Source organism: Pteronotus mesoamericanus, unplaced genomic scaffold (assembly GCF_021234165.1).
Source record: "Pteronotus mesoamericanus isolate MK-2021 breed Mesoamerican mustached bat unplaced genomic scaffold, CSHL_Meso_final contig_702, whole genome shotgun sequence".
NCBI lineage: Eukaryota > Metazoa > Chordata > Mammalia > Chiroptera > Mormoopidae > Pteronotus > Pteronotus mesoamericanus.
In genome coordinates this window covers 1,120,161-1,139,393 of record NW_026555239.1, presented here as the reverse complement: position 1 = coordinate 1,139,393, position 19,233 = coordinate 1,120,161, and the positions used below count along the sequence as shown (strand labels likewise).

The window sequence follows — 19,233 nt, the reverse complement described above, 5'->3', positions numbered from 1 at the left end:
TCCCTACCCCTGCCCAATGTTATAATGCGGACTGTGTTTTGATCCTTTGGCCACTGCTTCATGGAAGGTTGGATCTGAGGTCTAATCTCAAAGATTAGAGGCGGCCCCATTGCATCACTTCATCTTATCCCATCTTATTCCCATTCATCTTATCCCATTCATCACTTCACACGTGGGGTGGTGGCTTGCTACAAGTCCCAGAGAAAGGAAATGGTAGAGCCACGTCCAGAACTCCGGATTCCCCACTCCTACTGCAATACTTTTTCTACTTATCATATTTACCCTTATCCAAATCAAACTCTTCCTATTCTATTTACCATCTATAAAACAAAAGCAAAAAACCCACAAAATAACACAGACCGAACACCCTGCACGCACATAAGTGACTACAAGTCCATATGCAAGCAAGGCCCAAAGAAGAAAATAACCCCCTGTGGACACTTCCACTTGACAGATGCTGTTTCTTGGGGCAGATGTGCAGGGTGACTACACCAAGCTCAGGTGAGGCTGGCTCCATGAGAATGAGAATAAACACAAAGGATACTGTAAGCCTGGCTATTAACTGAAAAGCAAAGAAACGAAAAACCGGCCTGCTCACATGCACTTGGAAAATGAACTAAAAATGTGGACACCCAGAAGGAGTTCTTGGGCGCAGACAGAAGAGACTGGCCTCCCGTACCCAGCTCAAGCAAAGCAAGCACATACCTGCTCCCTGGCAATAACGGAGCCATCCTGATTGAAATTACCCCAGTCCCGAATAAGCCCATTTCCCGCGGGGTTAGAACCCTGGGCCCAACCCAGATAAAGGATGGCAAGTGTTTCAGATCTGAATACTCCTCTCAACACTGCTGCTCTCTTCTGTCTCCTGTGTCCCATATGCCAGGGTTACACAGGAAAAAAACAGCTGTATACCAGTCACGGTCCGAATATATCCAGAATGGGAGGCTAGAGAGAGGCAAGGCCCTGGTGCACCTTCCAGTGTAAACATTCCTTCTAATACCATGTTACAACTGGCATTGCTAGTTTCACAGCTCACACTTTGCCTATACCTCTGCATGCACCCCACCCCCAGCTCCTCCAGCCCCTGAAAAGGAAAAGAAACATTTCTGGCTCTATGTATTCCAGCAAGAGTTAACTAGGAGTCACTGTCAAGTCCAAAAATATTTTTGCCCTAACTAGAGTTCACAACCTTGGTGGCACTTTTCTTTTCTCCATCTTTTACAGTCAATAGAAGCTTCATGTTGGGGACACATAAAACCACTTGGCCAAAGAAATATATTCCCAATTCAAGCACACAGAGCAAGCGAGGCCAAGGAGAAGAGTTCAACTTTGCATTTACAGACAAGGGTCAGGCAAGAATGCCAATCATCCTCTTTCCAGTGGCACTGAGACAGAGATGGGACACATCAAACTCAGCTGAGGCCAGGACCACAGTTCCCACACATAACAGTGACCACTGTTTTATTTTAAAAAAAAAACAAAAAAACATTTACTGATCTATTTACAACAGGGAGAGCCACTGGATAAAGGCGCCGCCTAAGTGGTCATTGGATGCGATGCCACAGCCCAGAAAGTGACTCCTGAGCAGAAGCCAGAACACGCCTCCCTGGGCCGTTTCGCCCTTGGCCTATGAGATGTGACTGGTAAGAGCAAGGCAGTGATGGGGCAGAAGAGAAAAGCGCCTGGGTTTTCCAGTCCGAAATCCAGAGATTGAGTACTTGCTTTTGAGCCCTAATTAGCTGGGGGACCTCAAAGGTCTTACTTAACCCCTCCGCTGTGAAAAGGGGATAATGGTGCCTGTGTGGCCTACATCATAGGGGTGTCCCAAGGGAAAAACATCCACTAAAATACTGCCCGTGAACACTTTATAAACTGTAAAAGTACTCCGAAAACTTGGGTTTATGATTAAGTCTTTTACGATTTCTACCCACAGGACCAAAGGTCAGCTTCCAGAAGGCAGTCAGTTGTATCTGACCTTCTGCAACAGAGCTAAGGATGGCCTCTGAAACTCATACTGACGCTATCCTGGGCTTGACACCAAAACTGTTTAATTGAGCAGCCTTTGCTACTCTAGTGCGGTAGATTCGTCCCATCCGACGACCTGGTGGCCTGGAGGAGAGTATCCACAAGCTCCAACAGGGAGATATAAGCTCTTCTTTTAAAACTTAACTTGTTCCAATTGAAAGTGCTCACCCACTGTACGTCCTCCACTCAGGTTCTGCTGCCCCAGCCGGGAGGCTCCTAGGGCACACGACCTCCGCCTGGCAAGGGGAGCAGGGCCTGGCTCCTCAATGCGGCCAGGAAGGAGCGCTGTTGTTTAATGGGTACAGGGTTTCAGTTGTGCAAGATAACGTTCTGGAGATGTCGCACAACAATGTGAATATTCTTGTTTGTTGTTGTTTTGCCATTTTTAAAATACAACATTTATTGCTTCGATGATTTGCTACAGAACAGCTCTTCTTCTCATTTTGAATCTGGAAGTACTACACAACTGAATACCAAGAGGAACAAAGAGTACCGAAACCCAATTTGTGATTCTGTTCATGTGGCATCAACAATGTGAATATTCTTAATGCTAATGAACAGTACACTAAAAAATGGTTAAAATATTTAAAAGAAAGAACACTGACCTGGTGGGCGGGGCAGGGGATGGAGAATCTGTATCTGAGCACTGCCAACATTTCAGGAAGCTACTTAATAGGTCTCCCTAGATACAGAAATGGGAATAGAAATAGTCACCACCCCAGGATGGTGGAGGCGATGAGTAATGGAGGCCCTGCAGCTTCCTAGGGTGACCACACAGAGCTATGATAAGGCCAACTTATTTTACTTGAAAAAGTCCTATGACTTAAACCCGTCTGGTCTGAGTACACATGAGGTTAGCTAACATATACTGAATGTGTACCATGTGCCGGACATTTTACACATAGGAATTTCTTTGCTTTTCACAATAATCCCATGAGGTCAGTCATACTGTTATCTCCAATTCTCAGAGGAAGAAACTGAGGCAAAGGTTAAGAAACTAGCCCAGGGTCGACGAGTAAGTTATGCCAGGATCTGAACCTAGAGGCCATGCTGCTGGGGAGCAGTACTTCACAGGGGCCTCCGGCAGCTTGCTCGCATTTCCTCTACTGACCACTAGGCCACAAGCTTCTTGGGGCATTTTGGCCCATTCACTACTAGCACCCAGGGCCAGCAGTGTTTGACGTGTAGTATTTGTTGCATAAATGAACTATTAACCCTGGGGCTTTTTTACTTTTTTTTTTGGAGGGGGCGATTGCAATCTGTAACCCAACTCACAGTGGAAACAGATTAGGAGCAGAGAGACTCAGTAACTCACTGTTTCCTTCCAGATGGGCAGGCCCCCATGGGTGTCCACCCATCTCAGCCCTATACTGCCAAAGGCGGGCTGCCAATCAACTTACGTGGCCTGAGCAGAAACAAAGTCATTACGTAAGGCTCCTCCTCCTGCTTTCTGTCTCTAAATTGAAAACAGTGCCCTCCACCCAGTTGGCAACCCTCAGTTAGCCGTCACTCTTCTCTTTCTCCTGCCTCAGCCAGCTGGTCACCAAGCTCCACTGCTGTACACGTTTGTCCTTACGGGTGGCCGCCCCACCACCTCAGTCTCATCTGGCCAGATTCACTGCCTACAGTACCTCTCACCAACTTATTCTCCAGGCTGCCAATGCCATGATCCCTTCCCCACGACATTCCGACATTCCGCCGCTTGAAAGCTGTGATGGTCCCCTTACTATCAGATGTCACAATCTCCTCAACAGAGGATTCAGTGTCCTTCCGGAACCGGGCCCAGCCTCAACTCCAGCCACTTGCCTTGCAGGTGCACCACTCTAGCCATGCCAGACTCAGGTTTCCAGACGGCGAAGTGCACTTTCCACCTCCACCTTTGCTTATTCTTGCCCATCTACTCAGCGACCTTCTATTTCTCATTTGAGGCAGACCTCGAATGTCCTCTTTTCAACAGCTACCTGTGATTCCTCCTACCACCTCCTACCCAAGGCAGTTATGTTTTTATCCCTTCTGTAAGCTTTGCACCTAACCCTCTAATACATAGCTGCTCACGCTGGAATTACTTCCTGCTGATCCTGCGTTAGACCAAGACCCTTATGGACCGTGACCACATCATTCATCTCTATCCCAGAGCACCGCAGAAGGCCCTCTGGGAAAGCTGCTGAATTAAATATAATCATTAGGTTGTATTTAGTGGGACTTCTTAGTAACATCAGTATCGGGAGGAAACAGAGATAACACCACTTGCGAAGTAATTCTAAGTGCTGTGTGTGCACCATCTCGTTTAACTCTCATAATAATCTGAAGAGGTAGGTACTATTATGTCCATTCTACAAATGAGGAAACAGAGGCCTGGTAAGCGATTTGCACTAAATCCCATCGCTATTAGCAGCAGTGCCAGGATGTGAACCTAGATACCGTCCTCTGGCACTTGTACACTATGTTTTGCTTTGTATTACAGACAGATGTAACAGAATATAGTTATGTTTGGGGAATGTGATCAGACGCACAAGATTACTGAATGCACTGAAGAATGAGCCAGCCTGGAACTGAACCCTAATAGTTTTAACCAATATCTTTTCTAACATTTTATATGTAAACTCTTCTATTTGAAATGGTGTAGCAATCCTATTCTGGTGGGGCTTGAAACTCAGGGCCTATTTTTTTCTCAATACGGGAACACACTTCTGTTACTGTGTCTGTAGTTTCTCCATTGGCTTTGGTAATTAAAAGAAAAGGGTCTCCCTTTCCTGGTCCCCTGCATCAGGAAAAAAAGGAAACCTATGGGGACAAGGTCCACCTACCTGAAGCTTCTTACTGCATCTGTGAGGTGGGGTTGGGAGAGAGCAGAAGTGTCTACAGAAGGCACCTCTGCCCTCTTTCCCCTGGAATTAGGGTGGGAGAGGAAAGGAGAGGATTCTAAATAATCCCCCCCAGTTTGCTGTGGAGGAAGACCAGGCCCTTTTCCAGCTGCCTCTCCCGGGCCTCAGGATCTTCTAGCTTCTGATTTTTCCGGAACTCCCGGCGGATGGAGGCAAGGTAGAAGTCCCGATCAGTGTAGCGAAGCTCTCGGCCCTGGCGCAGCAGAGCCCGGTAGAGACTCAACACCGCCTCTCGGCTCCATGGGGCCATGGGGGACTGGCAGGGGCTGGGCGTCAAGCTATAAACAGAAGGGGAAAAAACAGAACCTAGAATCAGAATTAATAACAGAAGAGCCTATAGAGACTATCTAAAATTCAGGAGTTCTTAATCTAGGCCTCAGAGACCCCCAAAGGCAACGTGACAACTTAATGACAGGGCTAGGACTAGACTCGAACCTCTCAACACCCCTTTCTGGGAAAGTACAGGTTATGCTGAAGGGCCAGCACTTGGAAGCTGAACTGCCTGGGCTTGAATCCTGGTTCCACCACTCACCACATGACTTTGGGCAAAGTACCTGAACCCGTCTAAGCATCAGCTTCCTCGCTTGTAAAATGGAGATGATGTTATAAGTTCCTGCTACATAGTTTTGAGAACTGTGTGGGATAATACATGTAAAGAACCTGTAACAGAATTTCACTGTACGGGTCTAGGCGGGCTGAAGACAAGGACTCTCAGCCATACTTGAATCCTGGGATTAGCACTAGGGAGCTGATCACCGTGGGCAAGTGTCTTAACCCCTCAGTGTTTACTTCAGTTTCTCATCTGTAAAGTGAGGATTAAAGCTCTATTCTGCCCGTTTGGTTTGTATGAAGACAAAATGAGTTAATGCATGTCAATGTGGTTAGAACAGCGCTTGGCCCACACTAAGCCCTCTAACAGGGATAACTATTACTACTGCCACTGAGCCTGCTTTGTAAGCGCTCAATAAATATTAGATTTCGTTCTTCATAAACCACCACCATCCTCCTTCAGTAACAATAAACCCCTTCACAAGTACAGAATGTTATCACTGGTAAAGTGCTTTGTCATCCATTATCGTATTTAAGGAACCTAGGAGGTGGCTGGGGCTCATAATAATAATAATAATGATGAACTTACTGTTTACTACACACCACGCCAGGTCTAAGCATGCCCCACACCTCATTCCACCAACAACCCCAGTGTCGTCGTCATCCCCATTTTCCGTGGAGAATGAAGCTCCCGGAGGGAAGTAACTTGCCCACCGACACAGCTGTAAAGGCGGGCTGCACTCCTGACCCCAATTCTGCCTGCCTCTGTAAGGCTAGTTACCATTCGCTGGGGCCTTGCCATGCGTACCGCACTTCTGGGTGCTCCACAAACTTTCCCAGCACAGCTCCTGGCACCGTGCAGGGGCTCAATAACGAAGCTGAACGCAAAAGCGAATCCTCACAAAGTCCATAAGGAGAAGAAATGCTCACCCCCATTTCAGAAACAAAGTAATGAGACTGATTGCGAGGCTGAATATTTGGTAAAAAGATCTGAACTTTGGGCACAAAGTCAGCTAGCCATCAGTCTCTGGCCTTGCTAACTTCCTGTGCGAGCTTGAGCAAGCCACTGTCCCTGTCCCTTTTTCCTCAATTGGAGAAGAGCCCCCCTCAGCCCCAAGGGCCTCCCGGAGAAGGAGAGATGAATCCAGAAAATCAAAAGGAAAAGTGCTTTATGAGGTGAGAGGAGACTGTCAGGCAAGGGCTGTCTGTACAGGGTCTCTCGGCGAACGGACGGTTGAGTCCCGGCCGGTCCCCAGGTCCTCCCCCGACCCTGGGGGGCATTGGGCCGAGTCGGGGTGGGAGATCCAGAGGCTGAGGCAGGCCGGCTCGGGGCACCTGAACGGTTTCGCAGGGAATACTCAGGACTAGCTGGCGTGAGACCCCCGGCATCCAGGCCCGTAGCCCCGGCCCGAGCCAAGTCCGGGGCACCGGCCACCGCCCTGAGAGGAGATTCGGCGAGTCCCTGCCGCCGGCCCTCAGGCCTCCCTGCACTCACCCGCGGACTGCGCGCGCTACCACTCCTCGGGATTCGCCTCTCGCCCAGTACCTCTCTCCGGGTCACCCACCAACATGGCCCCTTCACTTCCGGGACACGACCTTGTGTGCGGTGGCGAGGGGAGGGACTGAACGGAGTTTAGAGGCGGACTGAGGCGGGAGGACTTCCGGTCTTCGCTGTCGCAGCCTCTCGCGGGGCGGGGCCAGGAGCTTCGTCGGGCTGAGCTCTCAGGATAGGACCCAGCCCACAATAATCGGCCCCGCCTCCCTCATGACGTCACACGGCCTCGGCCAGCTGAGGACCTTCAGGCCCCGCCTCTGGGCGGGGAGCGGGGCGGGGCGTGCACCTCGCAGAGATGGAGCGCGCGCGCGCTTGGGGCGTCGGTTAGGCCCCCAGCCAGCGGCTAGACCCCCAAGTTACCCTTCAGGGGATCAGGCCAGACCTCAGCACTTTCTGGGAGGGACCATGGGGGTAGCTGCGGGAATTCTAACACTACTAACATTCCGTGCCATAGCTTTCAAAGCTCTTCCAAGTCCATTTTCTCAGATGGATTTCGAATCTTTCCTTAGTGCTGTTCCAGTTTCCCAGGCCCCTTGGTTCCTGGCAAACTCCAACCAAGGTTCACCTCAGATGTCGCTTCCCGACGTCTTCTTTGCCCCTCATCCAACACACTTAGATGCCTCTTTTGTGCCCCACAGAAATGTCACTGACAGGGTTTTTAAGCTGGTCAAGGGCAAAACATATTTCTTTATTGGCACCTGTTATTTGCCCAGGCACTGTTTTTTAATATGCACTGGCTTCTCTGTCTCTCACCAGCTTTGAGGACAAGAGCCAGGACTTAAGGAATTTGTAAACCCCTCCCCCAGCGCCTCCCTGGGTGCCCAGCTCCAAGTGAAGCCAAGGAATTGGAATCATGTCCAGCTGGCTCCCAATTCCAGCCCCACCTTTTAAGGACAGCTGCCCTCTGGCAAGTTTCCTACTCTCTCTCAGCCTGGGACTGTTGCGAGGATTAAAAAAGTATCTAGCATTTAAGGAATAGCTGCTCGTCCATCGATGCAAGAAATCCTGGTTGAGGGTCTCTAATATGCAAAGCACTGCCACAGGCATTGCAGGGAACAGAGAGATCAAGTCCTGGTTTTCTGGCCGCTCAGCCTTCAACTCCTTCCAGGATCTGCCCACTTCCTTCCTCACTGCCACCTCCCTGGTCTGAGCCCCTATCTGATTTTGGAGATGAGAAAACTAAGACCCAGAGAGGTTTGGTAATTTCTCTAAGACACTGAGCTAGGCAGCTGAAAAGCTTGCAGTGGAACCCAAGTCTGTCTGACTCAGAAACATTCTGTTCACTCTTCCAGGCTGCCCTACTTTGCTCTTTAAACAAATAATTTTGTGACCCAAATAAATCTAAATAGTGACATTTCTAGCTGGAAGACCAGATGACCTTTCATATCCCTTCTGACCCTGCTTTCCATAGAATACTATTTTTAGGAGGGAAGGAGGGGGGTCCCTTGGGGGTCTGCCCTTCAGATCAGTTCCCCCAGACTCAGAGTTTTCTCTTTACTTCCAGACTCACAAGGCCCCTCCTGTTTTCAGTGCTTCCATGGCAATGTGTGGGAAGGGAGAAGACAGGGCAGTGAGACCGGCGTCTGGCACCCACATGTATTCGTGGTGACTTTGTAGGCTGGAGACCTCAGCAAAGGGCATTGACCCAAATCTCAGGGTTCTGCTGGGTTTAATGGGACAAGGGGCCTTCCGAGGTCTCTCTAATTGATATTGCAATTTTGACATAACCTCTGGTCTCACATCTGGATGATGGCAACGGCCTCTTATGGGATCATGGTTAGAGAGTGAGAGGGAAACACTTATTCAACAAAACAGCGACTCACACAGAGTAGGTATGTAATTGTGGAATTAATTAATTAACATTTTCCAGAAAGGTAGAGGGTTTGGGAGAGATGGACCATTTTCCCTGAGTCAGGCCAGTCTAGTCTAATTTGAAAGGGGCATATGGGGTGGCGATGAGCATGGGGCAAGCAATTTAGGTTTTGCGTGCCTTGGTTTCCTCATCTGTCAATTGGACAAAACATTTTTGTTGAATGATCCATGAGAACCAACATTATTGTTCCCAGTGTTTTGACCAAGTAGTCACCCATCCACCATTTCATGAGCGTCTAGTATGAGCCAGGACTAGAAGCAGGAATGTAAAATAAAACACGTAGTCCCTGTCCTCAAGAAGTCCAGGGTCGTGGAAGGAGTTAGACAAGTACACAGACAGGAACTAAGAAGCCTTCACTGTGGGAAACAGAAGAGCCTGTGACCCAGTGCAGAAGCAGAGGGGTGGGCATGACCTGGCTGGAGCACAAGGTAGGGAGATGAGAAGGTAACGAGGCTGGACAGGTGAGCATCCTGAGGTAGCCCAGGGAGGAAGCGATGGCCTGCAAGGTGTGCTTCAGGCTTGTGTACCAGCACCTTTAGTCTGGAATCAGTCATGAGTTTGAATCCAAGCTCCTCCTCCTGATGGCTGAGTGACCTTCAACAAGGTTCTCAGCCTCCTTGGACCTTAGTTTCTATACTTGTCAATGGGGATTAATGTAAGTACCTAAGCAATCAGACCTTGAAATTGGCTCAAGGAAGGAGAGATAAGCAGGTCAAGCAGGTTTCTGCAATGAAAATGATAACTACGGCTGAGGTTTTAGGGAGCTTACTGGGGGACGGAACAGGGACTAGTCCGGGCACAGGACTAGGTCATGGTCCATTGGAAAGCTCAAAGGACTGGAGCCCAGAGAATGCAGGGAAAGAAGTTCAAGGTAAGACTGCTGAGGAAGGAAGGGCCCAGCAGGCCCCAACGGGGAATTTCCTGATCCCACTGCAGTGGGCAGTCTGTGCCGTGATCAGACTTGCATCTTGGAAAGAGCAGCCTGGCGCTTTGTGGGGTCTACACAGGTGGACTGAGACTTGCAGGAGCTCAGTACGCAGCACGGAGGTGTCCCTTTACAGAGTCATCAGGAAGTTCTTTCTGTGTGCCAGCACTTATGCACACCAATCCCCTAACTCCTCTCACAGCCCGTGAGGGCAGAGACTAAGGAGGAAATGGCAAGTGGGAAGGAGACAGGGATTCTTCTGGGAAGGAAAAGGGCAGGAGGAGAGGACAGTTCAAGGACAGGGTTGTTAGAGGGACCGTGTTGGGTGGGAGTAACAGCACAGACGAGACGGAGGGGAGAGCAAGAGAGCAGGCCAAGTGCCCCTTTGCCCGTGGGGGAGCAGGGCAGGGTCACCCCAGCTCCCCTACTGAGGCCGGAGGCTGCGTGCTCTGAGGCCTGGATCTCACCGTTCCATTCCCTTCGCTTTGCCCGTTTGGATGCCTTATAAAACAAGCCTCTCCGGAAGTGCTGGGCGCCCTCAATCGGAGGGAAATTGCTACTGGATGACAAGATGGAAAGCTCAGTCCAGCCCACCTCCACCTCCCCAGCCCTCCCAGGGGGGACCCAGGATGGAGCGAGGGCACGGGCACTATGGTTACTTGGCTGATGGAGTAGGTGGCTGTAACCGGATCCGCAAAGCTCATGGATTGCGAGCTGGCAGGGGACCTGGAAATCACTCTCAGAAAGGGCCGCCTCCCTCGTAATGGGGTTTGCTATAATCAGATGTCATCGATCCTGTATTCACCAGACTAAAGTCAGGTATCCCTGGACAGGAGCAAGGTTTCAACTGAGTGAAGTCTTTGCTGCCCACGTTGTGCCAGGTGGTGTTGGAAAGGTCTAAAGGAATGGAAGCTCATTTGCCAAATAGCCTCCCATTACCAGGCAGCTGGAGTCAGGGGCCAGGGGCTGGCAGATGCGCGGGCTCAGAGCCTAGATCCCAGCATCTCCACTGCCCACCTGTGCTACCCCTGTGAATTTCAGGACTTGGAAGAAAGGTGGGAAGCCTGAGTACAGTGCCCGGCCCAGAGCAATTGCTCAATGAATGTTACTTGGTTTCCTTTCACGTCCTTTATCCCCGCTGACCTCTAGTACAGTCCTGTGAGGGCTGGGTATCAATGTACCCATTTTACAGATGAGGCAGCACCATGCAGGCTGATTATAGCCTCTACCTCCTCATCCTCAAGAGACAAGCTGGAGGCCTACGTGCTGGACTGGACCAAAAAGTGTTCTCCTTACTACAAAAGAGCTTTGTAAGTCCCAGACAGTTACGCAAGACAGCTTTCCAGGTTTGCTAAAATATTTAGAAGATCTGGCACCACCAGCCTCCCCACCTAGGCTGGGGAAGAGTCCTCACCTTTGGACAGAGTATGAACTCCGCAGCTCGCCCCAATTCCTATCACTCCCTATTGTCTCACCCATGGGTGCTCACTCCATTACCTGTTGGGGCCCCTTTGGGTTTCTGGGGCTGCCAGTTCCCGTAAGGGTTTCTCATCCTACACAGGAAGGAAAAGAAATTGAAGAGAAGCCAACTGCCCCCCAGGGCCACGATATGTATGCCCTGTGACATATCTTCCTAGTTCCCGTCACAAAGCACCGAAACTTAACAGAGAGAGAGAGAGAGAGAGAGAGAGAGAGAGAAATAGAGAAAACTGAGATTGAAATGGCATAGCTCGTTTTGAACTTGGGCTCAAGTCCAAAGTAAAGGCCTCCATAGTCCGGGGAAGGAACTGCTAGGAGTTCCAGAAGGAGAGAGTGCAGGGATGAAGAGGGGAGAGCTAAGGGTATTCCAGTCGAGGGGAAAGTGTTACAGGAGGCAGATGGGTATGGTGGGTTGAGGGTCCCTGGGCTTAGGGTCAGGGCAGCATGAATAACGGCTACCACGGCTGTTAGAGACCTGAGAGTTCATCCAGCTCCACCCCTCCCTGCCGGACCCGACACGTACACATGCACACACACACCCCCAGTCCAGAGAGAGAAAAGATTGGTCAGATTGTGCTTTTTAGCCATGGCTGGTGTGGCTTGGTGGAATGAGTGCGGGTTTGTGAAACACAAAGTCATGGGTTCGATTCCCAATCAAGGCACATGCCTAGATTGCAGGCCAGGTCCCCAGGTGGGGGCGTGTGAGAGGCAACCCATGGATGTTTCTCTCACACATCAATGTTTCTCTCCCTCACTTTCTCCCTCCCTTACCCCTCTCTAAAAAAGTAATAATAATAATAATAAAATCTTTAAAAAGTTGTACTTTTTAAACTTTTTGTATCTTTGGTAAATTCATCTGGGATTCAGTTTTTGGTGTAAGGACAGAGGGAGGGATTGTAATTAGTCTTTTTTCCAAATGGCTGTCAGATATTCCTGAACTAATCCTCCTTTCTCCTGAGACCATGAAAAGCCACTTCTATCAAATACTGTGTGTATTTGAGAACCCCATCTTCAGGCCTTCAGAATCTTGTGACTACTTCGAATTTGCTGCCTCCTGGGTCAGTGTGACCTCCCCTGGGTCACAGCTCTGACAGGGCTACTTTGAGTTCACAGGTCAGAGCCCCACTCAGGTGGTCGGCTTTGTCCTAAGGGCCCTCCAGAACCAGTTAAGGGAATGGCTATTGGCCTCCCATGGCCGCTTCTCGCTGTGCCTGCCCCATTCGCCCCTTTCCGACCCCTGCCCTCGGACGGCCCCTGCTCACCTCTTCAAACCAGGCCATGTCATGGGCAGTGCTGCCCAGGCTGCCGGAGGACTGGCTGCTTTGAGTCAGGCGTCTGCTCCAGCCCAAGGAGATGGCACGAGGTAGCACGGCAGGGTGGCAGGGAGACTTAGCACTGCAGGTGATGGGCAGAGTTGGGAAGGGGTAGCGGTAGGAGCAGGTCTAGAATGGAGGCAGGGGTGATTGTTGCGTGTGGCTGTAGGTGATGCGCACTGAACGCAGGCACCACGCCCCAGGGGCGTCTTTCCCATCATAAGCCTTGTGCAGTTATACGTTTCTTCTGACATTTCTTTGGCAGAAGGTGGTGAATTGTCTTGTTCTAATGAAACCAGTATATTATGGCTGTCTTTTTTAAATTTTTTATTGATTGATTTTTAGAGAGAGAAGGAGACAGAAAGAGGGAGAGAACAAGACATCAATTTGTTGTTCCACTTATTCATGCACTCATTGATTCTTGTATGTGCCCTGACTGGGGATCGAACCTGCAACCTTGGTGTGGTGTACTGGGACAATGTTCTTACCAACTGAGCTACCTGGCCAGGGCCCGTTACGGCAATTTTTCAATAGACGGAAGTAAAATTCCTTGGAGGAGGGGGTGCCCTTCCCAATTTGCACAAAGATCTCTGTGGACAGGGGCGGCCCTGTGTGAAGAAGGGGTTGGTTGGCAGAGACTGGAAGAGGGAGAAGGAAGAACAAGAGGTTATTTCTGCATTTTCAGGACAGGATGTGTTCCAGAGGATGAGCAGAGCTGTGGTTTAGATGATGAGTTGTGATGGTTGTACATGTTCTCCATCCTTTGAGTCTTAGAACTTGACCAGCCGATACCCTCCTGCTCGGCTGCTCGCAAAACAGCCTTTCCTTCCTGGGTGTCTGCGACCGCAGGCCAGGCGCAGGCTGGGGGATGGGAGGAGCCCTCTCCAAACACAGCCCCTCAGTGGGAAAGCCATTCCTACGTGCTGGCCTCTGTCCTGCCTGAAGCAGAGGGGTGAGTGAACCCTGACTGAGGAAGGTGGCTCCTCTGGTCTGCCAGGGCGCAGGGGTCCCTGGGGTCCGACTATTTGGGGATACACTGCTGGGGTCGATATCAACATTTACTACTACCATTAATAACACGAGGTAGAGGCCTGGGGATGGGTCGTCCAAGGAAGGGTGAGCTATTATGCGCACATCATGTCAGTAGAAATCGACAGGACTTAGTGGGCGCTGCCGGGCCCTGGGCAGAGCGCTGAGGACGTGAAAGTGAGGAAGACACGCCCGCTAGACAAGACAGATGCTCCAGAGGTGCCTACTGTTAGTGTTCCTCCCAAAGCGTCGCCACCTTCTGTGCAAGTTCTGGAACCTTCGTTGTGCCCATCTCCTCTGCCTTCAACACTTTGATGTTTCGCTGGCGTTGCTTTCATCATTTTGTGTTGTTTCCCAGGCTTGGTTTTCTCCATTACAATTTTCCGTGATTCCAATTTTCATATATATGCTTTCCCATGTTTGCGGCGCGCAGTGTGGCGTCCAGTGAGGAGAAAGAGGAAGGAAAGAGCAGGAAAGCCCGCAGGTGCCGCGTGGGGCTGCCATGCCTCGCCCTCCCACTAGGAGGCAGTGCAGCACCGTGGGAAGGGCGGTGGAAACCCCGCCGCTGAATCCTGCCTGGGAGCTGTGTGCCTTTGAACAGTTTCTACCCTTAATCTCCCTAAATCCTAGCCTCCCACCTCCAATCTCCCAGGTTGAAAAATGGGAGGAACCCCCCAATATTACCATTAAATTCCACAAGAAGAGCTGACTCTCCAATGACCACTAACATCCGCCTCATAGGATTACATGAGGTAATGTGTACAGAGAGCCTGGCATGTACATAGCAGATGTGCAGCAGTTGTGTACTCCTGCTCCTGTGGTTCTTAACCTGGGCGATGTTGCACCCCAGGGAACCATGTATGAGAGGGGCCCAAAATAATCAGAATTATATTCTAGAGGGCAGGCCCCTTGTGATACAGGCTTCCCCCGCTGGGTGAGTGTTCCAGGAACCCATATGTATGAGTGAACCAGCTGGTGTTGTTGTGAGAGGCTGTGTTCAGCTTCAGTGAATTTTTTCTGAAGTCTCAACGCATTTGCCCATTTCATGATGGGTGATTTACAAGCACACCTGCCCATGTTCAGCAGATTTTGACCAAAAAACACCATAACCCTCATGTTTCACTCTCCCTATTCACCTGATCTCGCCCCAAGCAACTTTTTTTTGTTCCTGCGGATCAAAAAAAAAAAAAATCCTCAGAGGGAAAACACTTGCTGATGCAGAAGAGGTGAAACGAGAAAAAACAGCAGAAGCACTAAAAAGCATCAAAATTGAGGAGTTCAAGAACTGTTTTGAGCAGTGCAAAAAAGTCTTGATAGGTGTATTGCATCAGATAGAGAGCAGTCTGAAGGCGACTGAAGTTTCAACATGTAAGAATAAATACACAATTTTTTGTAAATAAATTCCAGGGGTTTTTTGGTCCCGCTTGTATTTAGTAATATCTGGAGATGTGGGTGATTGCCACACTTCGGTGAGTGGGTGCTACTGGTGTTTCGTGGGTGGAGGCCAGGGACACGGCTGCACACCCTGCAATGCACAGCGCTGCAGTTCCCTGGCCCACAGTGGCAGCGGCGCTGAGGTCCAGGAAGCCTGGCCCACTCCCAGTCAGCATGGGGCTCTGGGGGCAGGAAAATGTGTCCTGTCCATTTTTACATCTTCCCCGGGGCCTGCTGTCTAGTGGACAGTAATAGAGCATCAGAAGAGTTGAAAGGCAAGCAGTGGTAAGAGGGGTGACAGACATGGTGGATGGGACCAGTGGGTGTCAGAACAGAAGGACTAATTGTCACGGAGCAGGGTCACGTGCCTAACTTCATTAGCCGGGGGCTTCCGGAGAGGGATCAGCTTGATTTGTGAAAACAAAATTGCTTCCGAAGCATTCTCATCAGATTGCTTTAAGTGCCAGCCATTACGGGGAACTTCTGGAGCTTTATAGAACTGAGCATTTCCCTACGGAGCTTCCGCCCCAGGAAGTGACCCAGTGAACTGGGCCGGCTGAATTGGGACATTCTCTGTCTCCTACAGACCTCGAGAGCGTGGTGCCTTCTTCCACCACCAGCCGCCTGTAAAGTGCTTGGCAGCGTGTGAGTGCTCAGAAGACACTAGGCCCTGCTCTGGCCACCAACACTGCAGTCACTCCTTCCCGCCTCCGGCCTTGGTCTCCCCATTTAACATGAAGGCTGCACAGCCACCCCGCAGAGGACTAAGGCAGAGTTCAAAGTGTGTCCCTTACCACCATCTCTGAGACTCTCCTTAGGAAACTCCCAGAGGACCCTCTCCTCGGGGTCAATGCCAGTATCCATGAGTCCTGAGGGAAGCCTCCAGGAAGCTCCCCACGTTCCACGGCCCCAGGCGCCATCTCAGCACAAGCCCAAGGTCAGTTTCGGGGGTGGGAGATGACGAACCCCGGAGGCTGCCATCCTCACCTGCCCCAGAGGGTTGATGGCAGGACCAGTGCTAGAAATCCAGGACCAGCCCTGCTCTGCCATCAAGTGGCTGTGTGACCTTAGGAAGCCACAGGCATAGGGAGGAAACAACCGAGGTGGGCACGTTGGTCTCGATGCCCTGAGAACCCAACTACAGGAGAATGGCGGCCCTCTCGGTAGAGGCGCCAAAATCTTCGTCTGGGTCCCCAGAGATCCCCCTGCCTTGGGAGGGAGGTGTTGCCAGTCCCACGCCCACTTCCCCTTCCTCCTGGGGACCCTGTCCAGCACTTTCCTTTTCACAGCTCATTTCCACCAGTGGGAGGGAAGGATGCCTGCTGGCGCTGGTGGAGGTAACTGCATCCCTCCTCCCGAGCTGTCCAGTCCTGGGAAGGCTCTCAGCCCACACAGACCTGGCCCTCCATGGTGAGAGCGGCTTTGGCTCGACCAGAACCACCCATCCGCAGCCCTGCCTGCCCCAGGGCACCCCAAACCAGCCACACACGCACTCTGCAGACTTTGTAGCTGTTTTTATTATTAATATTACCTTAGGCATCCCTTTAAGGGTGAAATGAAATCCAACCATTTACAGAGAAAATGATTTCAGAATGTACATATTGATTTTCCCTTCCAAAAAAAATAATGGCGTCCTTAAATTATACATTTCCCAGGGCCCTGCTGTCTCTTTGGGCATGTCGTCTCCCCACCCGAACTGTCACCTTTGCCCCCCAAAGCTCTCCCACCCCTGACCCTGGGACCCAGCATGGCCCATGGCTGGGCTGGGCCTCCTGGAGCCTACAGGTCACAGGGCAGGCGTGTTCCCAGGGAAAAGAAACCTGGATATGTTGACGGGCCAGTGATGCACCGGCATCCACATTCACATTCACAGTTTGCTTTCCCTTCATATTGGGGGAGTGGCCCGGGGCTCCCCTGCCCCCCAAATTCCCAGTGTATGATGTGATTACATGTGAAACTCTTCAACCCCATGCCTTGGCCCCCCACCCCTCAGACAGCTGTCATCTCTCCCCAACGGCTAGGCCTCCACTTGACAGTGGCCATGAACGTGCCCCGCTGGGTCTGAGGGGAAAGGTGGGGCGGGGCAGGTCTGAGCTCCTCCCTTCTTCTTCCCCTGCTCCCGAGTTGGGGACCTGGGGGCCTGCCTCGGAGGGGGCGCCCCGCAGCAGTGGGAGGGGCATGAGAGAGAAAAGCCGGCGAGGAGGGGGTTTCCGGGCTGCGGCTCAGGCACAATCCAGGGGCCCGAGACGGCCGGTGCAGGGGCAAGCGGGGGTCGTGGCTGACCTCCTGAGCCGCTTCTCAGACCCAGGAGGGATCAGAGAGGGTGGCTGCTGTCACTCTAAGGGAGGGGCTCCCTCGGGGCAACTTCTAGACAGGAGGGAGAGTGGAGCAACAGGGCCCTCAGCCTTCTTCTTTCCTGCCCACCAGAGGCTGTTTCACAGCCAGCTCCCCAGATCACACCCGCACCAGGGGCTTCCCCAGACAGAGCTGTGGCAAAGGGGACACTCTCCTTGCCGGGCCCGTCAGGAATCACCCAGAGAAAGTCCCTGCTGGAAGCCGGAGGGCATGGGGTGGAAGATATGGGTGGGGCCGAGGGGCTGGGAGGTAGTGGGTGCTCAGCTGTCCAGCCCTCAGGTCAGGAGGATTCTCATCCCTTGGACTGAAAGACAGACAGACGGACAGACCCTGCATCCCCGTTAGCCTTGCTTTCCAGGCTCCCCAAGGGCTTCTGCTTCCATCGTTTTGGGGAGCTGCAGGAGGTACGGTCACAGGCTCCAGATCCCAGGGAAGTGGGGGTGGCTGGGCTTGCTTCCACATCCACACACAAGTATCTATGTATAGGGACACACCAACACAGACACATACAAGTACACACAAGCATGCACCCATGCCCATAAATACACACACGCGCACAAACATGGACCATTCCACAGGCAGCCTCTGCATCCTGGCATCGCTGGGTGAGCACCGACTGGGGCCTCGGAGAGAGGGTGGCTCACCCTTCCCATAACTGCAGGTTCTCACTGCACCCCAGTCCCAGGCTGGCAGTGAGGGGGCAGGTTGTTCCAGGAGCCCCATGCAAGACAGGGTGTTCTTAGGACCGCAACAGTCATTTCTACCCTCCGTCTCCTTCCCCCTGTGCCCGAGATGCTCCTTGTCCCCTGCATCCACCCTCTCCACCTTCCTTTAACATAAGAACTAAGTTGATGCTGAGCACATGGCAGCCCAGCTTCCCTTGCAGCTACTTGTGGCCAGCAAGGTGCTATCGGAAGTGACTTTGCCATCTCTGGCTCATGCCATTAACAGAGAAGGCTACGCGTTTCCCTTGCTCTTCTCTGCTTGCCCCGGGCTTGGGTGCGCGTGTGACGTGGGAACTGGAGCAAGCACCCTCCCCAGGACTGGGAGGTGTGCATGCGGAAAGCAGGCTGCCCTATTTGATCCAGACCATTTCCCTCTAGACAGTTCAACTCGAAACAAGCTTCTGTCTTGCTTAAACCACTCACTGTATTTCGGGGTCTCTTACTTACAGCAGCTTAGAATCTACTTCATTGAACACGTCTCCCGCACCTGCGAGGCATACTAAGGGAAACGAGGTAACACACGACTGGCCTTAACGTCCCTCTTGGGCCCAGGGCGGCCCCATGGCCCCTTCCTGGCCCCTTGCCAGCACCAACGAGGGGCACAAGAGTAACTCCACCTGAGACAGTGGAGAGCCGGGGCTGAGGGCTCCCGCGGGGAGGGGTGACAGGGCGCTGCCAGGTCTGACCTGCCAGGCTGGCTGGTGTCCCACGCCACCCTGAGAACTGAACTCCTGGCCTCGCAAGGACCACACGGGGAGCCCACAAGACAGCAGGGTAGAAAGTAAAGAGGAACGTCAAGGCCGGGTTCAGACCTCCAGGCTGCCCCAGGCCCCACACCTGTGTGTCAGCTCAGGAGGGTGTGGGGAACACGGGTGGCACCCAGCACAGCGGTGTCCCTGTGGGGCAGGCAGGTGGAGTTCTGGGCTCCTCTGGCCCAGCGCTTCTGAGGACACTGTGCTGCCCTCTTTTATCCCCTCCTTTCTTGGTGCCCCCTTTTCCTCCTGGGGCCAAATGCAATTATTTACAGAGCCTGTGGACCCCCTGGCATGCCCCCTTCCCACTGTGGGTCCAAAGCCCCCCGAAGCC

General features: G+C 51.9%; 1 protein-coding gene across 1 annotated transcript; it reads right to left on the bottom strand.

Moving 5' to 3' along the window:
* Positions 1–4,947: 4,947 nt before the first annotated feature.
* LOC129077834 (MIEF1 upstream open reading frame protein) lies at positions 4,948–7,058 on the bottom strand. Its single transcript, XM_054582410.1, has 2 exons — positions 6,955–7,058; positions 4,948–5,188 (listed from the first exon to the last, which is right to left on the bottom strand). Exon 2 carries the CDS (start codon positions 5,158–5,160, stop codon positions 4,948–4,950), a length of 213 nt encoding a protein of 70 aa, XP_054438385.1. The 5' UTR covers positions 5,161–5,188; positions 6,955–7,058.
* Between the last annotated feature and the right edge of the window lie 12,175 nt (positions 7,059–19,233).